Source organism: Mustela nigripes, chromosome 5 (genome assembly GCF_022355385.1).
Source record: "Mustela nigripes isolate SB6536 chromosome 5, MUSNIG.SB6536, whole genome shotgun sequence".
Taxonomy (NCBI): domain Eukaryota; kingdom Metazoa; phylum Chordata; class Mammalia; order Carnivora; family Mustelidae; genus Mustela; species Mustela nigripes.
The window spans coordinates 11,945,831-11,966,982 of NC_081561.1; the positions used below are offsets into that span (position 1 = coordinate 11,945,831).

At 42.1% G+C, this 21,152-nt stretch overlaps 1 protein-coding gene across 5 annotated transcripts in view; it reads left to right on the top strand.

Moving 5' to 3' along the window:
* The window catches only part of HIVEP1 (HIVEP zinc finger 1), a 144,411-nt gene that overhangs the window by 95,169 nt on the left and 28,090 nt on the right, over positions 1-21,152 (top strand). For all 5 annotated transcript variants that reach the window (XM_059399444.1, XM_059399440.1, XM_059399442.1 and 2 more), the window contains exons 4-6: positions 8,832-14,806; positions 17,953-18,086; positions 18,806-18,981. In XM_059399444.1, the coding sequence (XP_059255427.1) occupies positions 8,832-14,806; positions 17,953-18,086; positions 18,806-18,981 (6,285 nt within the window). The remainder of the gene's footprint in view (positions 1-8,831; positions 14,807-17,952; positions 18,087-18,805; positions 18,982-21,152) is intronic.

The window sequence follows — 21,152 nt, forward strand, 5'->3', positions numbered from 1 at the left end:
TATATAACAGTAGTTATTGAGGTCAGTGGTTTTTTAGTGGATGGAGATGGGCACTGTTTTTCTTCTCTCAGGTGATCAGGTGGGGAGTGGAGGCTGTTTGTTCAGGAGTTGGGCTGGGTTTAGATTTTGGTGGTGGTGTGTGTATCTTTCGTGTTCCACCCTGATTTCCAGTTATTCTTGTGATGGCCTCCTATTTCCTTGTGCTTATAGGTTAGGGGTCTAGAAGGTTTTCTTCAGTTTAGTGCTCCATGCTCAGCTCTAGATGCCCCTGTCATTGTGGGAGTAGAGTCTCCACTTCTTTACCTCCTCTAGCAGTGGACTGCTGCTGCTTCTTCCTCATTACCAGGCAGGTAGTGGGGGTTGGTGAGGATTGCTGTCTTGTCCTGCTCCAGCCTCAGTCTTAGGTTCCTGTGCTTCCTGACCATCTCTCATGGTAGCAGACCTCTCATTTTATTGGTATGGGATTTTGGTCCCAGGACAGTTTTCTGCTTCCCCTGAGATAAAGGGTTTCTTCTTCTACCCTTCACCAAGCCACAGTGGGTTTTACCCATGCCCTGTGGTATATGCTGCTCTTTGCCCAGCAACTTGAAGTTTAAGGTTTTTACTCCACATTAGAGAAGCTCTCAGGGCGTTGGGGTCTTTGCATTTTCCACAGCTCCGTGCCTCTCACGGAGACCTGCTGTCTCTGGTCTCCCTGCCCACTGTGTGAGTTCCTGCCAGGGGGCTCATGGGAGAGAGCCTGGAAGTGAGTGTGGATTCCCCTGGGTCTGAGACCAGGCTAATCCAGCCCACGCTCAGCTCTTAAAAGTTTGTTATAGTTTTAGATTATATTTTCTTGCTTGTTGGAATAACTTTCATGTCTCCCTCCACATGCCTTTCCCTTCTTGGCCCCAGGTGAGCCATTTCATGCATCTCTGCATGGGAGTTCAGGCTTTGGTTGCTCAGTGACTTCATATTTCTGGTGGGCTTAAGAGAAGTTATGATTTTTGTGATATCTCTAGCTTTTTTATGTTATTATGCTGGGAACAACATTCTTTTCAAGTGTCTGCATCTTGAAACAGACTCATCTAGCTTTATTTTTTAAAATAAGGAATGGATGTTGAATTTTGTTATCATTCACTCTTATTCAAAATGGTCATGTGAATTTCTAAGTCACCCTTCCTGACATGATGAATTATATCAATAGGTCACCTGATATTAAATCCACCCTTTATTTTTTCTTACTTGAAGAATTTTTTCATTAGCAAATATTTCTCTGATAATCTATTAAGGGCCAGATACATAGAGATGGGTAATAGAGAGTCTTACAGATTTGTATTCTGATCAAAAGGGAGACAAAAGCAACATGTAAATAGATAAATAGGGCAGTTTAGATTGTGATTTAGATTAGGAAGGAAATGAACAGGGTGGGTGGGCAGTAGGGTGTAACTACTCTAGATTGGGTGGACAGGAACAGGCTAGAGGTAATACTGGTGTTAGGCACTAAAGGTTGAAAATGATCCAGTTGCTTAAAAGAGTTGAGAGTAGGGAGGGGTAGGGAGGGCTTTTCGGGAGCTGGCAGGTACAAATTCCCAGGGGCAGAAAGGAGATGGGCCTGGTGGAAGATCAGGATGTTCACTGGTGTGGCTGAAACATACCGAGTACAGGGGAAATGTTATGAAGGGAGATCAAAAAGGTAGCCAGAGCCAAATGGCCATGCCATTTCTTCAGCCAAGTTACATGTTTGAATTACATGAAGAAGGGGAAGAACCTGGAGATGAATTGAAGGAGGCCTCCTCTTGCATGCTCAATAAAAGTCACTATTCCCACATCTACACGGTTCCTCAGAGGTGATTCAGGTTCGAGTCCAGACCACCGCAATAAAGCAAGTATCTCAGTAAAGTGAGTCAAGTGAATGTTTTGGTTTCCTAATACATATAAAAGTGATGTTTATTCAAGTCCATATATCAGTGATATCATATAATAATTGTCTTTCTCTGATTGACTTTTTTCACTCAGCATAATACCTTCTAATTCCATCCATGTTGTTGCATATGGCAAGATTTCATATTTTTTTGATAGCTACGTCATTTTCCATTGTATGCATATATACCACATCTTCTTTATCCATTCATCATTCGGTGGACATCTGGACTTTTTCCATAGTTTGGCTGTAGTAGATATTGCTACTGTAAACATTGGGGTGCAGGTGTCCCTTGGATCACTACATTTGTATCTTTGGGTAAATACCTAGTAGTTTCATTGCTGGGTTCTAGGATAGCTCTACTTTCAACTTTTTGAGGAATCTCCATACTATTTTCCAAGGCAGAGGATCATAGTGAAACAAGATGAAGCCAGAGAGGGAGACAAGGCATAAGAATGACTCTTAATCTCAGGATAGAAACTGAGGGTTGCTGGAGGAAAGGGGTGGCTGGGTGATGGACACTGGGGAGCACATGTGTTGTGGTGACCACTGTTTATTATATGAGACTTACGAATTACAGACCTGTAACCTTGAAACAAATAACAAATAATTGTTTGTTAATTTTTAAAAATCACAATAATAAACTCATTACAAGTTAAAAAAAAATAAAGTAACCTGCATTAAATGTGAATGAGTTTGATAAAATTTAAGTGTTCTCTCACACTTAATGTTTCCAGCTAATAAACTTCCAGTTTCATTATTATTAAAAAAAAAAAAAAAGATGTTTACACTCCACTGTAGTCTAGTAAGTGTGCAGTAGCATTATGCCAAAAAGTAGTTTAAGATATACTTAAAAAATACTTTATTGCTGAGAAATGCTGGCCATCTTCTGTGCTTTCCATGAGCTATAGTCACTGATCACAGCTCTGCCGTAACAAATACCAGAATAACAAAACAGTTTGAAATACAGCAGGAATGACTGAAATGGGACACAGAAACATGAAGTGGGAAATGCTGTGGGAAAAATGGCACCAATCGACTTCCTTGATGCAGTTGCCATAAACCTTCAATTTGTTGTTGTTGTTTGTTTGTTTTTTAAACTTATCTGCGAAGTGCAGTAAAGCAAAGCCCAATGACGTAAGATGTGCCTGGGAGCCTCTAGTATAGTTGTTTATCTCACATTAATTTTTTTGTTATCTGTCTCCCATTTTCAGTCTCTCCGTGCTGACTTTTTCTTCCTCTTTCTAACCACACTCAGCGCCCCCTTATCCCAAAGGAACCTTCCCATGTCCTCTTCTGCTGATCCTGGCGCCCAGCGTCTCTCCTTCCCTTCACAGCCACTGCTCAGACCACGCTCTGTGTTTGCAGGCCCCTATCACTTCACCGTGCCCGCCCTCCCTCCCTCCTGACCCTTCTGTGAAATGGTTTTTCACCATAACAATGTCCTCCTAATCCTGGTGACCACCAAACCCAAACCCTCTCATTTATTCTATTCGTCTCCGAATGGAAGATTTAAAAATACACTATTGGCCACGTCTTCCTTCTTCAAAGTCTCTAAACCCTGACTTCCTGGGCCCTTCGCTGTCGCATGTTTTGTTTTATCTCTCTTATTACCCCTTGTTTCTTTTCATTTCTACTTCACCCTTAATAGATTGGGATTACCCAAGGTGCTGAGTCAGACTTCTCTATCTACCGTATATGCTCTCTGGCTTATCATTTATGTCCTTTTACAAAAACAGTTCTCACTGTGTACTCCCAGATCTGTGCCTCTAGCCCAGATTTCTCTCTAGGGAAAAAAAGAATATGCATCTATATTTAATAGATCATAATTTTCGTATTGCTATGTAATCTTTGTAATTATTTTAAATGGATGTGTAATGTTATGTTAAGTGCCTCTGCTGTAATTAGCCTAACCATTTCTCTGTTGAAAATTTCTAGTCCTGGATTTGCAGCTACACTTTATAATTCTACACATGTATATTGAGTTTGAGATTTGGTGGGATGGAAAATGAATTGCTTTTTTTCCCCCCTCCCAAACTAGCTCAGGCCTCCTAGATAAAGATGGGAAAGTCAGCAGAATCTTTGGCAAAGCTTCCTTAGGCTTTCTTGCTTTGGATCAGCTGAGAGGCCCACCATCACTATCCTAGTTCAAGGTAGCATTATTAACCCTTGCATGAACTCCTGAAAGGCCTTCCACGTGGTCTCTGTGTCCCCAGGCTCCTTACTCACTAATACAACAGACTCTCTGTTATTACAGAAGAAGTAGTCCTTGTGTCCCCAAGACCCCAAAGACCTTAAAGTTTCTCACACTGATGTATCTCTGAGTAAATCTGCAAAAGAGATTCACCTTCAACCAAGGCAGGATTTTAAACACACTATAACGTTGTGGTTCCCAATACCTACCATCAGCCTTGGGAGGATTTTTGCCATGTTTAACTGACAATTCAGGTGCTCTCTGGAGCCAGGAGATGTGTTTGTTTTCATTCTGTTATTCTCCAGAAGGAAACTGGAAACCACCTAATGGTGCTGTTCTGTACTCCTTGGTGGTGGTCTTCAAAAACAATAGGAGCCCTAATGATTGTCAGGCTTGTGCCTTGGGAAACGAAGTGCTGGTGCCTTAGCTACGGAGAACTTGGGAACTATTCCTCTAACCATTCACCTGTCCCCAGCCAAGTGGCCTTTTGTGATCTGGCCAAGCTGTTCCATCCACCTGCCTGATGGAGAACTGGCTCTTTAGTGAAGCCCATCAGATCAAAGCTTCCAGCAGTAGCAGTGCTACCAGTTTCTGTCCCACTCCTCAGCATGGTTTGTCTGTGTTTATGAACTCCTTTTTGGGTGTCCGACCTGGGAATGCCTCCGAGCTTTTGCCTGATTGTCAGCCATTTCTAGGAATGCGCTGACCAGGACACGAGCCGCAGCAGTTGGTCGCTCCATTCTTGAGCCTTTCCCACCCTTTCCGGTTCTGACGATGTGTTATCACTGTGTAAGGAAAGAGGGTTGTGTTTGGCACAAACAGGGCTGTGTGCACCGGGCATTTCCAAGCCCCGTGTTAGTAAAACACCAGCAGCCATAAGGTAGTAGCAACTGTGAAGCAGGCTCCATACTTGGAGCAAAAGGTGGGCCTGTGCGCGGGCCCGTGCAGAGTGGGCATATTGTCAAGGCAGTGCCCTTCCACTGCCTTCCACCACTTACCCCATTGTCTGCCTTTCTCTCGCATCCTCTAATTAATTTTCAGTTTAGTCTCCCATAATAACAAATTGCCTTTAAAATTATTGAAAAGCACACGTGTTGAGGGTAACAGCCGCTCCGTTCCCACTGTCTGCCCCGACTGTACTTCTGCCTTGAGGCGTTCTGGTCTATGCATCCTCTTAACTCAGTGGCCCACAGTAACTGTATACCAGATGTTGTAGCCAGTGACAGTAGTTGATGATGGTGCTCTCTGCTGTAGATCAGGAGGCAGGAGAAGATAACTCTTGTCACTCTCTAATGGTAGATTTCAGATTAATCACAATTCAAAAACTACCCTGAGTGCTTCATTCTTGAAGACCCAGGGGTCTGCCGCTTCGTTCTGCCCCAGGCGTTGGTTCCCATGAGGAGGCTTCTCTCTGTAATTCCTAGCCAGATGGCTTAGCAGTCCACTCTGTGCACTCCTGCCCCAAATCCTGAGAACCAGGAGGTGGAAGGTGACAGTCAGTAGTGAGACACACAACTTTTTCAGCTCCAGCTCTAGAAGGATAGTGCGTGTTCAGCCCAGGTCTGCCTGGTACCCTCCCTCTCTTGACATTCTCTCTGATCCCCTCCACTGTCCTCTCCCATCACAACAACAACAACAAAGTCCTTCGATTTAGAGACTGATCCAACATGCAGAGTCACCCCCGCCCTCAGTGGAATGGGCTTTATTGCTTGAACAAGGAGAGTAAGCCCTGTTAAAGGAGACCTGACAAAATCTTAGAAGAGTGACCATAACTCAGAAAAGTACTGTTAGGAATGTACTCTCCACTGAACGCCACCCCCTTCGTCCCCCACGATCTCAGGCAATAGAAAAGTAGAACACAAAAAGACCACTCAGCCTTAGAGAAACTATTACCTCAGAAACAGAAGTGTTTTTATTGAACTTAATAAGATCATAAATTTGTTAAATCAACAGCTCAAACGTAATATGAGACAAAATGAGATGAAATGGGAAATACAGAACTAAGGGAACAAGATGAGAACAAAACAACGTTCACCCAAAACTAATAAATTTGAAACAGTAAGGAACTTAATGACCTGAAAATTGAGTTACTGACATAGGGAAAAGCTTTAGATAATTATAAAGAAAGCAAAAGAAAATGGAAGCAATTTAAATCATCATAAGGGTGGTCCACCATAAAGATTATTGGTGTCTGTAAAGTAAAGGAGCCTACCCCCAAAGAAAAAAATTTGGCCAGAAAAGATCTATTTGAAGATATAATAAAAGAAAATTTTTCTGAAATGAAATACATCTCCTTACAGAGAAGGTCATTGTGTTCTAGGGGGGGGAAGAAAGGTTGTATAGAGACAGACCCTGAGCTGACACCTAGTTATTTATCAGACTTCAGAAATAAAGAATTTTGCAGACATTGAGCCAGAAGAAAGGCAAGTGACCCCAAGGAGGGGAGGCCATCAATTAGGCTGGCTCCAGGCTTCTCCACTTTAGCATCATTGCCAGAAAGCAAAGGAGAATGCAGAGTCTTGAAAGAAAGAATTGATGTATTTAGCACCAAGTAAGTGTTAGAATTCAGCTAGAGAAACCAAGAGTAAACAACTATGCAAATAGAATGTAAGTGTTATACACTTTGACAAAAGATAGTTGGTCTTCATTTAAAATTGAAACTTATAGTTCAGAAAATCTGTTTAAAATATGTTTTTTCAAAAGCTTAACTTCAGAGGAATTTTTTGGGAATGTAGTGTCTCAATAAAGAAATATGGATTTAAGTGGAGTTTCTCCTTTATTTTCACTTTAGCTTCATTTTAAGTACAAAGTTAAATTTTACTCTTTCTGTTTAAGACACACATAGGAGGGTGTATAGAATCCCTTTAAAACTTGGTGTGGTATTTCTGGGTGTTGTGCCTGTGCGTTGAATTTTTGCATTTTCCTTTGGAGTGTCAGACATTGTTGAATTTTTTTTTTTAAACAAATAACTTTATCTGAAAATAAAAGCTTATTCCAAAAACTCTGTTCAACGTAACAAAATAAAGCCGTCTACCAACCAAGCCTCCAGTTGTATAGGTCTTGGGTGGGGTTTGGCATAGGCAGATCTTTAAGAAAGCTCTTGTGTTTCTGAATGTTCTGACAGTTTGGAACTGCTGCACCAGCAGTTTCTCTTCTCTGTTTTTATACATGTTTTGGCAGCCTGGTAGCTTTCACCTCTCTTACAACCCACCTTCACGCTTTCTGGAGACAATTAAGGAAACTGCTCACCCAGGTGACGAGCATGATTTTTCATTTCCACCTGTTTGCTTGGCGTGGTTAATAAAAGGCACTGAGTGCGCCATGAGCTTCATTACATTCGTCTTGAAAAGGGAAAACCAGTGGGAAACATTTTATAAATGAGTGGATTGGAGCATAAAAATGATTTGCTCACCATCATTTCTTATCAACAAGCCTGATACTTTTTCCCCCTATTTTTCTTAGCTCAAATATTTTAGTCACAAGGCATCACCCCCCCGCCTTGTTTTTTGCTCTTCTGATTATGGTGGGTAAATATATCTTTGGCGTATTTGTAATGTATTTTTTTCATTCATTAATCTATGACAGCGTATAAACTGATAATCACAAGATGACTAGGATATTTTTTTATCCTATGTAAATTTTTATCTTCAGTTATATAAAGTGGTTATTATGGTGTAGGCATTTTGGTCTAATGTGAATTTCAAATATATACATTGCAATAACTATTTGAAAATATGAGGAATTAGAGTATTTGACTTTTGTATAAATAAATAATATGAGCCTGAATAGTTTTTGTATGAGTGCCCAAGGATCCAGTAAATGGAAACAAATGAAATTATGGCAATAATCACTGCTCAAAAATGAAATAGTTGACAGAGATTGTGGGTGGTCAATGCCATTTAAATACCGATTTACTTCCAGCACCACCAGAAATGGTGGTGGTTTCATCCCTTCTCTCCTGGAGTCAGCTCTATCTACTTTCCTGTCATTAATGACAAAGAAACAAAGCTATTGAATATTTTGCTCAGTTAAAATGGTGATTTTCTTTTTAAACTAAGGGCCATTACAACATTATAACTTTCAAATGATATTGGTGAAGAACCATAAATAAGTAGATTTTTTTACTTTCATAAAGTTTTTGTTCATTGATAAAATTTCATGTTAGCAGTTCTTCATGTTTCTACCAGCTAATATCTCATGATCATCTGAGGTATGTTTGCTCTAAAAAATCATTGTATAGTGGACTTTTTTCTCACAAGAATATCAATATTGCATGTTTTAGAACAGTACTTCTAAAAGCTTGCTGAGAAGTTTGCCTTGAAAGATACTAAATGTGAGAAGACAGTCAAATACCCAACATTAAAACACTGAATTTTCTTCTTTGTGGGGCGGGTCTCTCAGACCATTGTGTAGACAGAGTCCTCCGCTGTCAGGCGAAGGAGAAGGGTAACTTTGTTGTTGAAAGATCTGGTTCTAGGACCTTGGTGACAGAGGTGGTCAAGAGAGGAACACAGCATTCCAGAAATGTACACTAAGGTCTTGGCATGATTGTTTCAATAGGTTTTGATTGCCAAATTCTTAAAATTGCCAGACTGTTGGAATACAGTTTTATCCAAAGTAAGCTCTCCCTGGACTACCTTCTTCAGTTGTCATAACAGTCTTGTGATTGTAATCTTAATTTTAAAAATATGTCTAATCATTTTACCAATTGATATCTTTAATTTTTTTTAACAGAAATCTTAGAGGCTGGCATTAAAGCAACTTCAGAGTCACTTAAAGGTGTGAAACGGAAAAAGATTGTAGCTGAGAATCACCTGAAAAAAATACCAAAATCCCCACTGAGGAATCCTCTTCAGGCAAAACATAAACAGAATACAGAAGAGTCCTCTTTTGCTGTCCTCCAGAGTGCTTCAGAGTCTCACAAGAGACAGAATCCTAGTCCCATAAAGAATGGGAAGCAGTTTACCAAACAAAATGGAGAAACCCCTGGGGTAGTGGCCGAAGCCCCTAACTCCGAAGATTCTCTCTCCCCAAAGAAGCCCTTGTTCCTGCAGCACGCGTCTGAGCTGCGGAGATGGGGATCGGAAGGCTCCGACCCCGCCAAGTTAGACTTCCTGGACACAAAATGTGACTCTGGTTCTTTGTCAGGTAAAACCAGGACTGACCATAGTGAATGTATCTCCTCCACTTGTAGTCCTACTTCTTCCTCTTATACAAACAACGCATTCGATGTCTTACTGAAAGCAATGGAGCCAGAACTGAGCACCTTGTCACAAAAGGGCTCATCTTGCGCAGTTAAGATAGAAAAACTGAGACCAAATAAAACTGTACGACCCCCTTCTCAGTTAAACAGCAGCTCAGTGGAGGCCCCAGATCAGACTCCGCAAGAATTTGTTTCTGAACCACAGCCTTCTCCTCGTACCTCATACACCGTGCATGTGTCTGCTGCTCAGAAGAATGAGCAGGTTGCAGTTCAGTCAGTTTCTCATTCACATAATCAACACGAACACTTTGTTTCCAAACCTAGCCAACAAAATCCGCCGCTTCCAGCGTGTTCAGGTTTCACGAGGTCATTGGTGAACCTGCAAAATCAAGACAATGCCAAACTTGAACAAGTTTATCATATAGCAGTGACGTCATCTGTGGGTCTGACTTCACCTTCCAGTAGAACTCAGGTTACTCCTCAAAACCAGCAAATGGATTCTGCTTCCCCGATGTCAGTCAGTCCAGCCCATTCTACACAGTCAGCGCCCCCGCCAATTTACAGTTCAACTCCTGTCGCCTCTGTGGTTAACCACAGCGTGGAGCAAATGTGCAATCTTCTTCTGAAAGATCAGAAGCCCAAAAAACAAGGAAAATATATTTGTGAGTATTGCAATAGGGCGTGTGCAAAGCCTAGCGTACTTTTAAAGCATATCCGCTCCCATACGGGGGAGCGACCCTATCCCTGTGTCACCTGTGGATTTTCATTTAAGACTAAAAGCAATCTGTACAAGCACAAAAAATCCCATGCACATACTATCAAACTGGGTCTTGTCTTACAACCGGATGCTGGTGGTTTGTTCTTGTCCCAGGAGTCCCCCAAAGCACTTAGTATCCATTCAGACGTAGAAGACAGCGGGGAGAGCGAGGAGGAAGGGGCCGCTGACGAAAGACACAACGAGCCAGCCTCCATGGACCTGCAGCCTGGGCAAATAATGAAAATGATGTCAAACTCTGAAGCTTTACCGAAATCAGGTTCTGTTCCCAGCAATCCAGACCATGTGGTGGGTGACTTTTCACTACAGGACAAAGCTTCCGAATCCCAAGCTGTGACAGAGTTACCAAAAGTTGTGGTCCACCCTGTCAGCCTGTCCCCGTTAAGAGTTGACAGCCCAAAGGTTACGGATCCCAAGCCTGAACTGTCTAGTGCACAGAAGCAGAAGGACCTTCAGGGAACCAGTGTCCTGTCCCATTCAGCCTGGGCCTCCTCCCTGGAGACTGACGAAAAGTCCCGTCAAAAGGGGGACCTGAGTCAGCCAGAAGGAAAGCAAGAACCACACGTCGGAACGGTACATGCCCAACTACAAAGGCAGCAGGCTACCGACTGCCCCCAAGAGCAACAAGGAAAACTTCTGAGTCCTCGGAGTTTAGGAAGTACAGATTCTGGTTACTTTTCACGTTCTGAAAGTGCCGACCAGACAGCGAGCCCACCGACTCCCTTTGCCAGAGCGTTCCCTGCCGTGGAACAAGACTCATTAAATAAGAATAACGGGCCCTCTGCACCTCGCCTCAGTACCCCAGCACCTTCGACTCTGTCAACAAGTGAGAAAGCCTTGCTTCTGCCAGGCCAGATGCGCCCACCCTTGGCAACAAAAACACTGGAAGAACGGATATCAAAGCTTATCTCCGACAACGAAGCTTTGGTAGATGATAAGCAGCTGGATAGCGTGAAGCCACGGAGGACCTCTCTTTCACGACGTGGAAGTATCGATTCCCCCAAGTCATATATTTTTAAAGATTCTTTTCAGTTTGATTTGAAACCAGTGGGACGGAGAACAAGCTCAGGCTCTGATATACCGAAGTCCCCTTTCACCCCGACTGAGAAATCAAAGCAAGTGTTTCTTCTGTCCGTACCTTCCCTTGACTGTTTGCCCATTACAAGAAGTAATTCTATGCCCACCACAGGTTATTCAGCAGTTCCTGCCAGCATAATACCTCCCCCTCACCCACTGAGAGGAAGTCAGTCATTTGATGACAAAATTGGCGCGCTCTACGATGATGTCTTCATGTCGGGACCTAACACTTCTGTGCCCCCCAGCGCGCATCCCCGGACCCTCGTCAGACAGTCAGCAGTCGAAGACTCTTCCGCAAATGAAAATCACCTTCTCGGTCCTGGACAGTCCTTGGATGAGAGCTATCAAGGCTGTGGGGCCCCTAGTGACGCTGTATCAGCCAGGAGCAAGTCGTCGGCCCCAGGCTCACATTTAGAGAAAAAGAAGTCGCATCAAGGGCGTGGGACAATGTTTGAGTGTGAAACCTGTAGAAACAGGTATAGAAAACTGGAGAATTTTGAAAACCATAAGAAATTTTACTGTTCAGAGTTGCATGGGCCAAAAACAAAGGTGGCTGTGAGAGAACCTGAACACAGCCCCGTGCCTAATAGTACCCAGCCTCAGATTCTGCACTACAGAGTTGCTGGTTCCACAGGGGTGTGGGAACAGACACCCCAGATTAGAAAAAGGAGGAAGATGAAAAGTGTTGGAGATGATGATGAACTTCAGCAAAATGAAAGGGGGGCTTCTCCCAAAAGCTCTGAAGGCCTTCAGTTTCAGAATTCTCTGGGCCCCACTTCTACTCTGTCTAAGCACAATATTGCAATAACAAGTGACCAGCAGCATAGAAACATACAGTTGCAAACTCCCCAAATCCAACTGGTCGCCAGAGGCCCCGACCAGATCATGGATCCAAAGCCGTCCACCATCACAGAACAACACCTAAGTTCAGCTACCCAGGACAAGACAGAGTTAAAGAGACATGGAACTGGCATCTCAGTCATTCAGCATACAAACTCACTGAGCAGACCCAATTCATTCGACAAGCTTGAGTCTTTTGAAAGAGGTTCCCCAGTTTCCTTCCATGAGCTGAATAGAACAGTGAAGCCCGGGCCTCTGAAAGTGATAGGAATTTCCTCAGAGGAAGGCCACCCTCCTCAGAACACATCTCACCCTCACCAGCCTGTGCTATCATCAGACGCTCTGAGAGGAGAACTTCAGGACAGTTTGAGAAAGAGTTCAAATGAGCGACATGTGTTAGGACAGCCCTCCCGACTAGTTCGGCAGCACAACATTCAAGTCCCAGAGATTCTGGTCACAGAAGAGCCAGATCGGGACCTCGAAGCCCAAGGCTACGATCAGGAAAAATCAGAGAAGTTCAGCTGGCCTCAGCGTAGTGAAACTTTGTCAAAGTTGCCAACCGAGAAGCTGCCACCCAAAAAGAAGAGGCTCCGTCTTGCTGAGATGGAACATTCTTCAACAGAATCGAGTTTTGACTCCACTCTGTCCAGGAGTCTAAGTAGGGATAGTAGTTTGTCTCACACTTCCAGTTTCTCAGCTTCGTTAGACATAGAGGATATTTCTAAAACTGAGGCTCCCCCCAAAATCGATTTTCTAAACAGAGCAGAGTTCCTCATGATTCCAGCTGGCTCAAATACACTCAATGTTCCTGGAACTCACCGGGAAATGAGGCGTGCTGCCTCAGAACAGATCAGCTGCATGCCAACATCCATGGAGGTCTCTGATTTCAGAAGTAAATCATTTGACTGTGGAAGCATAACTCCACCTCAGACGACACCACCTGTTGAATGGCAGCCCCTGACATCCCCTTCTGGCATGGGGGTCACCGGGCACGTGCCTCTCTTAGAAAGAAGGAGAGGTCCACTGATGCGGCAGATATCTTTAAACATAGCTCCAGATAGTCATGTGCCTCCCGTGAACCCACCATCTTTCCAAACAGTTGCTCTTCCCGGTGTGAACACAGCACCATTTCCAGGCCCCCAGCTCACTAATGCATCTTTAGCCGAGTTTCCTGCAAACACTTTGCACTCACAGACTCAAGTTAAGGATCAGCGAACAGAAACTTCCAGTTCCACCTCTGCTAACATCTTTCCTGTTCAACAGCTTTTTGGTATCAATTTGTTAAATCACATCCATGCACCCCTTAGTCACCAAAACACACAGATGTCTCTGCAGGTGTCTACACAGAGTGTCAAACCGGATGCAAGCCCCAGTGTATGTGTATCTTCTAAAAGTAAAGATTGCTTTGCTCCAAAGTACCAACTTCATTGTCAGGTTTTCACTTCGAGCCAGTCTTGCACTTCCAGTCCTGTACTTTCTTTGCCAAAGCCAGTTCTTTCAGATCCCACTGGGGTTGACCATCGTGGGACTTCATTAGCATTATCAACCAAATTAATGGATGCCATGCCTAATTCATGTGTCCCGCCCCCACTGAAGCTCGGGCCCCTGGGTGGTCAGGCGCAGAAGGTGCCAACATCGTTTGCATTACCCGTGCACCTGCAGAGTAACGTTCCAGCATACTGTTTTACCACTGCCACGCCTCTGCCACAGATCCTGGTGACCCAAGATCTCTCCAACCCGCCAATTTGCCAGGCTAATTGTAGCATGGTGCCAGTCAACGAAGAACCAAATTCCATGCCAAAATTGCAAAAAGATCACCAAAACGCTTTGCCAAACCCAGAGAAGGAACTCGTTCGTGAAAATACATTTTCAGAGAAGGGCCAGAATTTTTCTCCATCAGCTTCCTTGTCCATAACCCAGAAAATGTCTATGGGTAGACTTTCCCCCCAGCAAGAATCTTCAGCTTCAAGTAAAAGGATGCTTTCCCCAGCAAATAGTTTAGACATTGCCATGGAAAAGCACCAGAAGCGAGCTAAAGATGAGAATGGGGCTATTTGTACAACAGAGGTTAGACCCTTGGAGCCATTGAGTTCCAGACCTGGTGAAGGTAATAAACAGAAGAAACCCATCTTGGTGAGGCAGGTTTGTACTACAGAGCCTCTTGAAGGTGTGCTATTGGAACAGGGTATTTTTTCTCCACCAGAAATTGGTAGTGAGGCTGTTAATTTGACAGATGTTTTACCAGCCGATCAGTTGTCATCCAAACACTCTAACTCTGTAGTCACAGAACCTAGAAGCGACCCACAAGAATTTGAAAAGATCAAGTCATCCATATCGCTCACTCTTACCGTGAGAGATTCACCTGTCCCTGCAGAAAACCTTCACATGTCCCCTTTGGAACATGTAGACAATAACCAAGAAAGGAAGTCTCCAGGGGTTAAAACTCAAGGGGACAGAGAGAACATCCCAGAGCAAAGTCCAGCTACGACCAGCACACTTTTAGTGTCTGATGTGGGAGACACACGGCAGCTGTCTTTCCCCAGCCTGAAGACCTCAACCAACTTTACATGGTGTTACCTGTTGAGGCAGAAGGCATTGCATTTGCCTCAGAATGACCAGAAGACTTCAGCCTATACTGATTGGACAGTTAATGCCAGTAATCCAAACCCACTTGGTTTGCCTACAAAAGTTGCTCTTTCTCTCCTTAACTCCAAACAGAAGACAGGAAAATCACTATATTGTCAAGCAATAACTACCCATTCCAAATCAGATTTATTGGTCTATTCGAGCAAGTGGAAAAGCAACTTAAGCAAGGTACTTGATATATCATTTATCTTCAGAAATAGTTTGTGCAATGTCTTGATGCCTTTAAATGTTTTAATTGGAAGTTGTATCTTAATTTTGAATGACAACTTGTGCTCTGTAAGTATAAAGTTATCTGAAAGAAAGGATGATAAATTTATCCCGGGAGTTAGGCTGATAAGGGTTACATGGAATCCTTCAGTGATTTTATCTTGAAACATTTTGAAAATAACTTGCCCTGAGCTGAATATTTAAGTCCTTTAGTAATGGTGCAGAGAAGCATGGTTTTACGTTCATCTTTCTCTTATACTAAGTGATAGGAGATTATGTTTATGCTTTGTCCCTGCTAGTGCAGAGGAACAGAGGTGTGACTTATCAAAGAGTGTTACATTTCATCTTGAAATGTAATCAGAGAGCCATTCATACTTGTCCTGTGTGCCCTGACTTCTTTCACCTCAGCATGCCAGTCTCAACTCCCGCCCAGTGTTGGAATCTTAGTACTAGAGAGCAGGGTCACGAAAAGGCTGACTCAGACACGGGATAATTGAGTCGATGTGCTCAAGACGTAGAGTAAGGTCATAAAGCTATAACTTTGGGTTATTTATGGAATTTGTTTTAGTAGAATTGTTGGTTTTCTAAAATGGGAAAAATCATTGAAATGAGAATAAATAGGTAAGGGGATCGTGCTGGACTCTGGCCATTCAGAATTAGAGAGTAAGTCCTTGACCTCCACAGGTTCACAAGTGTGTATAATACAGGTTCTTAGATATCTACATGCTTTTCAAAAAGGAAGTATTTCAGTATCCCAGATACTGGGAGGTACATCCAGTTTTAAGAAGGAAGTCTCTAACTTTGCCAGTAGGTCGAGGAGGTGTGGATACAAGGAAGAGATTCTGAAAGTGGAGATACTTTAATGGAGTCTTAAAAAGAAAGAAAGAAAGAAAGAAAGAGTAGGATTTTTTTTTTTCAGATAAATAAGAATGAGAAATTTTAATAGTCTGCTGAAAAGATATTAGAAGTCAGAAAGAACTTGATTTGTTTTAAAGAACCTTGAGGAGTCTGCTGTAGCTAGAAGATGTAAGTTTGAAACACCATTGGCCTTCAGGTTGGAAATACGGGTAAAAACCAAAGAATGTGCATGGTGGTGGTGAGACATTGATGCTTTTTCAGTGAAGGAAGGTGCATCCAGACCATTCAGAACTTAATTTTTTGTTACCCATACTTTAGACCAATGAAACCATAATCTTGGAAGATGAGACCTGACTGTAAGAATTTAAACAGAGCTTCATGAATGTTACTATGCCTATATGAAGTGACTCTCATCAGTCCCAAGTGCTGTGGTAGAAATGCCTCTGGAAATGTGTATCTAGGTTTGGAGCTAGGCAAGGACTCCCAGTGGATGGTGTTGGAATTCCTTGGTGTGTTGGTGTAATTCATGAGCTTGCTCAGAGAAGGCAGAAGGAAGAAACAGCTCAGGATGGATCCAGGATCATTACTACTTACAGGGTTGAACACGCAGGAAACTGAAAGAGGTTGTTCATAGAAGAAAGAAGAGGACTAGAAGAAAGTGGGATCGCATAGATCAAGGAGGAAATTTCAAGGAAAGTTACTCAGATAGAGAGGTCAAATAAAGGTCACATAAAGATGAAGACGAACATGGTTCCTGGGCTCAGAGGTTCTAATATTGCTAGCGACTTGGGTTGTAAAGGCAGGCGGTTGTGGAGGACTGGGTGCTGGAAGTGCTTAATTCCCAACCCAGATGTTACGATTCAGAAAGGACAGGAAGGGACAGGTCTTGAAGGACAGGTGTTTTTAAGAGAAACAAGGTATCAGCAACATAAACTAAACAGCACAGGTGGTCAAGTGTATAAGACCAACGACGGGATAAGGATTTGGGGGTGTCTAGCTCATTGGCAATTGGTGACTAGAAGCCAGATTCGTGAATAAGAAAGTGAGCAAAAGACAAATGGAAATTAGGTGTTGAAAATAAGGTGAAAAGTAGAATTAGTGTTAATAGTATAAAGTCAAGGAAAGGTATGTGTGTGCATTCTAAATTGTGGGGAAACCCGATGTGTTTGTCAGGAAAAGAAGAGCCCGATGCATTTTTGCCTGTCAGGGTCAGCATCATGACCTCCTCGCACTACCTTCCTGACCTGGGCCAACAGCTTTGTTTTATTCCTGGCCTTGAAAGGGCAGGGGCTCCCCGGGGTGCTCCTTCTGAGGCTACGCGGGCCCTCTGACTGGGTGCACACTCTCTCTTCACTTGCTGGCAATAAGTCAGCTCAGCACAGAGCTGTCTGCTTGGGGATGTGTTTTGAAAAAAGGGCCCTTGATCAGAAAAGTCTCACCTCATGTTGGATTTGGCCAAAGGATGGGTGTTTGAGCCTTGGCTGTTGAGCTTAACCTTGGACAAGTGACTTTACCCTAAGAGTGCCTTTCTTCCCTGGGTATAACCCCTGTGCTGCCTGCTGCACAGGGTGTGTGAGAAGGACAGGGGCTGAGAACAGGACACTAGTGAAATCCTAAGGTGCTGTCGCTGTAAAGTTTCCACAGAAAATGCACATACAATTTATCATTTTGACGTCTATTACCTTTTTCTAGAGACATAATTATTATCAGGCCACAGCCTGACTTCTGACCTGGCTGTCTCTCACAGTTATCAGCATTCCTGAAATTTTAAGAAGACACAGAGAGGAAACGTAATTATGGTTTAAAATAATAGGGAAAGGGGAGATTCTTGGGAAATGGGACCCCTGCTTGACAGAATGCACAGTTACAGTGCCTTCCGGTGAAAGGGATATAATCTTGTCTCTCAGGAGTATGAGACAGGATTATAGCAAAAAGGGGAACAGGCTCTTTCCCATCTCCAAAGAGTAAAGCTCTTTGAGGAGTAAAGAGTAGTGTGAGCGGATTGTGGATTGTGGCGGGTTGTTCAGACAGGTTACGGCCATCAGGTTGCTGGGGGGCCACAGAGAGACTAAAGCTGAGGGAGGGGAGAAAGCAGATGTCCTCTAAACATGTTACTTCCTCGAAACGCATCCCAGTGAGTTAACTACGTGTACGGTTCTGTGCCATGTTTTAATTTCCGAGTGAAACACTAGCATGTTTGTGTTTTCAGTTTTATTAAATTAGTTTCTCTTTTTTTTTTTCCCTTTCAGAGAGCATTAGGTAATCAAAAGTCCACAATAGTTGAATTCAGCAATAAAGATGCCTCTGAAATTAACAGTGAGCAAGATAAAGAAAATTCCTTAATCAAAAGTGAACCAAGAAGAATTAAAATATTTGATGGAGGGCAAGTACAAATTTTACTTTTTAAATGTACATTTAAACATACTTTTTAAATGTACATTTGCTTTCATGTGAATGAAGACTTACCAGTGCCAATTTTACATAAATGTTGCAAGGTTTCTTAGCTTATTAACAGAATCTTCATGGCAAAATATATGTTATATTGTCATGTTAAATAATTCCATTTTGATCAAGAGAATATTTAGGAAATATCATAGGTCCTAGGAGGCAGCTAAGAACTGTTTTCAGAGTACACTCTGGGTTTCACGTCGATTTACAATAAGGAGTGCCTCGGGAAATCTGTTGTCAGACGAATTCACTGCCTATTTGATGCCTTTGTGTATTTGGTAGTGAGAAAAACACATTGTAAAAGCTGATTGTAGTTGTGGCGAAGCCAAGAAATATTTCAGTATGTAGAGTTGTTGTCATTGAATTTAATAATAAAGAACACTCTTGAACCAGTGGCTTAGGAGGAGGGAGTGCTATGCTAAAATTAAACCTAGTATTTGAATAAGGTTGCTTGATTAGAATTAGTTATTAGCATATTAAGTATTGATGCAAAAACCTGGAATATTCTGTTACTTACATATATGTGCATAAAATTGTATTGATTGAGCATAAAAACTGTGACTTGCTGTGTTTTGTAAGTTGAATTCTAATCATCATTATTTTCTCAAAGACATAGTATCCAATCTCCCTATTTATTTTTTTTCTTTAAATTAGATATAAATCAAATGAAGAGTATGTATATGTCCGAGGCAGGGGAAGAGGAAAGTACATATGTGAAGAATGTGGAATACGTTGTAAGAAACCTAGTATGTTAAAGAAACACATACGGACCCATACGGATGTCCGCCCCTACCACTGCACTTACTGTAACTTCTCCTTTAAGACAAAAGGTATGAGATGACATTGCTTCATGGTCCTTTTTATATGCATTGAGTTAGTAGAGCTGAGACCCAACTTTGCCTACTCTTTGACCAGGGATGCAGTAGCTTAAATTGACTAATATAAATATGTCTTGTCAACATGGTAGACTTCTTTCTTTATCTGTCTCTAGACCTCTGAGGGAAAAAAAAAGTTTTTTTTTAATTATACACTTTTACATCATATATAATAAATATGACATTTTAAGAGGAGAAACTGCCCTTTTTTGTTTTACTCCCCAAATTAGAGTTGCATAACACGATGACTAATACATTTCAAAAATACTTTGGGGCTGAAGAAGAGAAAGAAATTTTCATGATTACCAGTAAACTCAAAAAGATTGAAGAAAATTTTTAAATAATAACTGTAGTAAATGTATAATGATTATGTTCATGTTTTATTATCTAATTTTAGACATGAATAGCCATTTCTTTTTTCCATGATGCTTTTTGTTTTATACCCCAATTCTATTGAATTTCAGCTTCACAAAATTGCTGTTACACTATTTAATGTGCATAGAACTCTGAACTAGTCATTAAAATTATATTTAGTACTCTTTTTGTATTCTTTATATGTTTTTATTTAAATTGTAAGTCCTTATTGTAGTTAAGGTAATTTTGCCCTCCTCAGATTCCCCGCTACATATAATGAGTACACGACTTAGGAAATAATGCTGGCTTTCTCCATTAGGCTCTTGCTCATGAATCATTATGTAAAAATATATTACTTGAGGCTTTAATATCCCATACAACCCTTTAAAAATTAGGAATCTCTCTAAAATAAAACAATGTATTCTTAAATTATCTGCCTGAAAGCGCAATCTCTGTAAAAAAAACAACAACAACAACAAAATTTTTTTTTCTTTTTTCTTTTTTTTTTTTTTTAACAGAAACTTCTTTTTATCCCTTTTGAGTGAACATGCACCTTTTTTCTGATTATATTGGCTGTCTTCAGGGGTCTTGTTTTAAAACTTGATCAGCTCTTCAGCAAAATTTATTTCCTTTTTTGGGCTAGTGTTTTTTAGTGTTTAAAGAGAGTTATAATAGGTAGCGGCTAATAAGCAGCTTCGAATTCACTCTCTTTACCAGCCACTAGTACCTGAGGCCAGAGTGATGGAAGCAACAGCAGCGGGACTGTTCTTAGCTAGCTTGGAATGTTCCTGAAGAGTTTCAAGACAACATGAGTAATTGGGAGGTTCACGGTCGTAGTCCTTCAGCTGTGATGTGGATTCTCCTTCTGGAAGTAGAGGGTGGGTTTCAGGATGTTCCTCCTGGCCTTGTGTGCCGGTGTGATAAGAGAAAGTGCTTTGATCTCTTAACCCAATTTGTTGCCCTTTCACTGGTTTTGATCCTGTGATTAAGAAACATTGGTTACTTTCCAGTATGAGACCAGGAGGCCAAAAAGAGGCCAGCGTTACTAATAAAAGATTGCCAAGTACTAAATAGAAGAGGCTCCAGGTATACGGTGAAATGAGTATTTCTCAACAGAGGGAGGAAAAGGAATCAGGGTATTCAAAAAACTATATTCATAAAATAAGGGCAGGAGAGGGAGGAACACTTAGATGTGGAAAGCCAGATCAGGCTCCAGAGACTTCTGGCAAAGACAAATACTCTGAATTACCAACGAGCAATCCTAGTGAAATAACTCAACAGGGCACCATGTCAGGGTTGAGATAAACGTTTCTTAAAAGGCTGACAGAGCACAAGGACCCCTGAAGAGTGAGCCTGCAGTCTTCGCTGCGGTCACATCCTCTGCCCCTCTGCTGCGCTGCTTCTCTGACTTTACCTCAAATGTTTTGTGCTGTCAGCTAATTCTTTGGAATTATGTAATAAATACTCATTTGAAGAAAGCTATCTGGCTAAGGAGACTGGTGAAGAAAATGCTAGAAATTCAGTCTTTTTCTCTTCCCACCATGACAGTTCTTTATTTTATGGGTCAGCTTTCTTGTAGAAGTCTGCCTCCTGGGACTATCTGTGAGACAGACCCCACAGTATCTTTAAAGGCAGCTAAGTAACAGGAGACTTGTTTTTAGATGAGGCTGTAGATGTTGCCCTCCTGGATTTACCTTGTTGTCCTAGTTAGTGCAGCTCGACTTCTCACTGGCTGTGTCTGGTGGTCACAGAAAGAGCGATGTAATGACGGT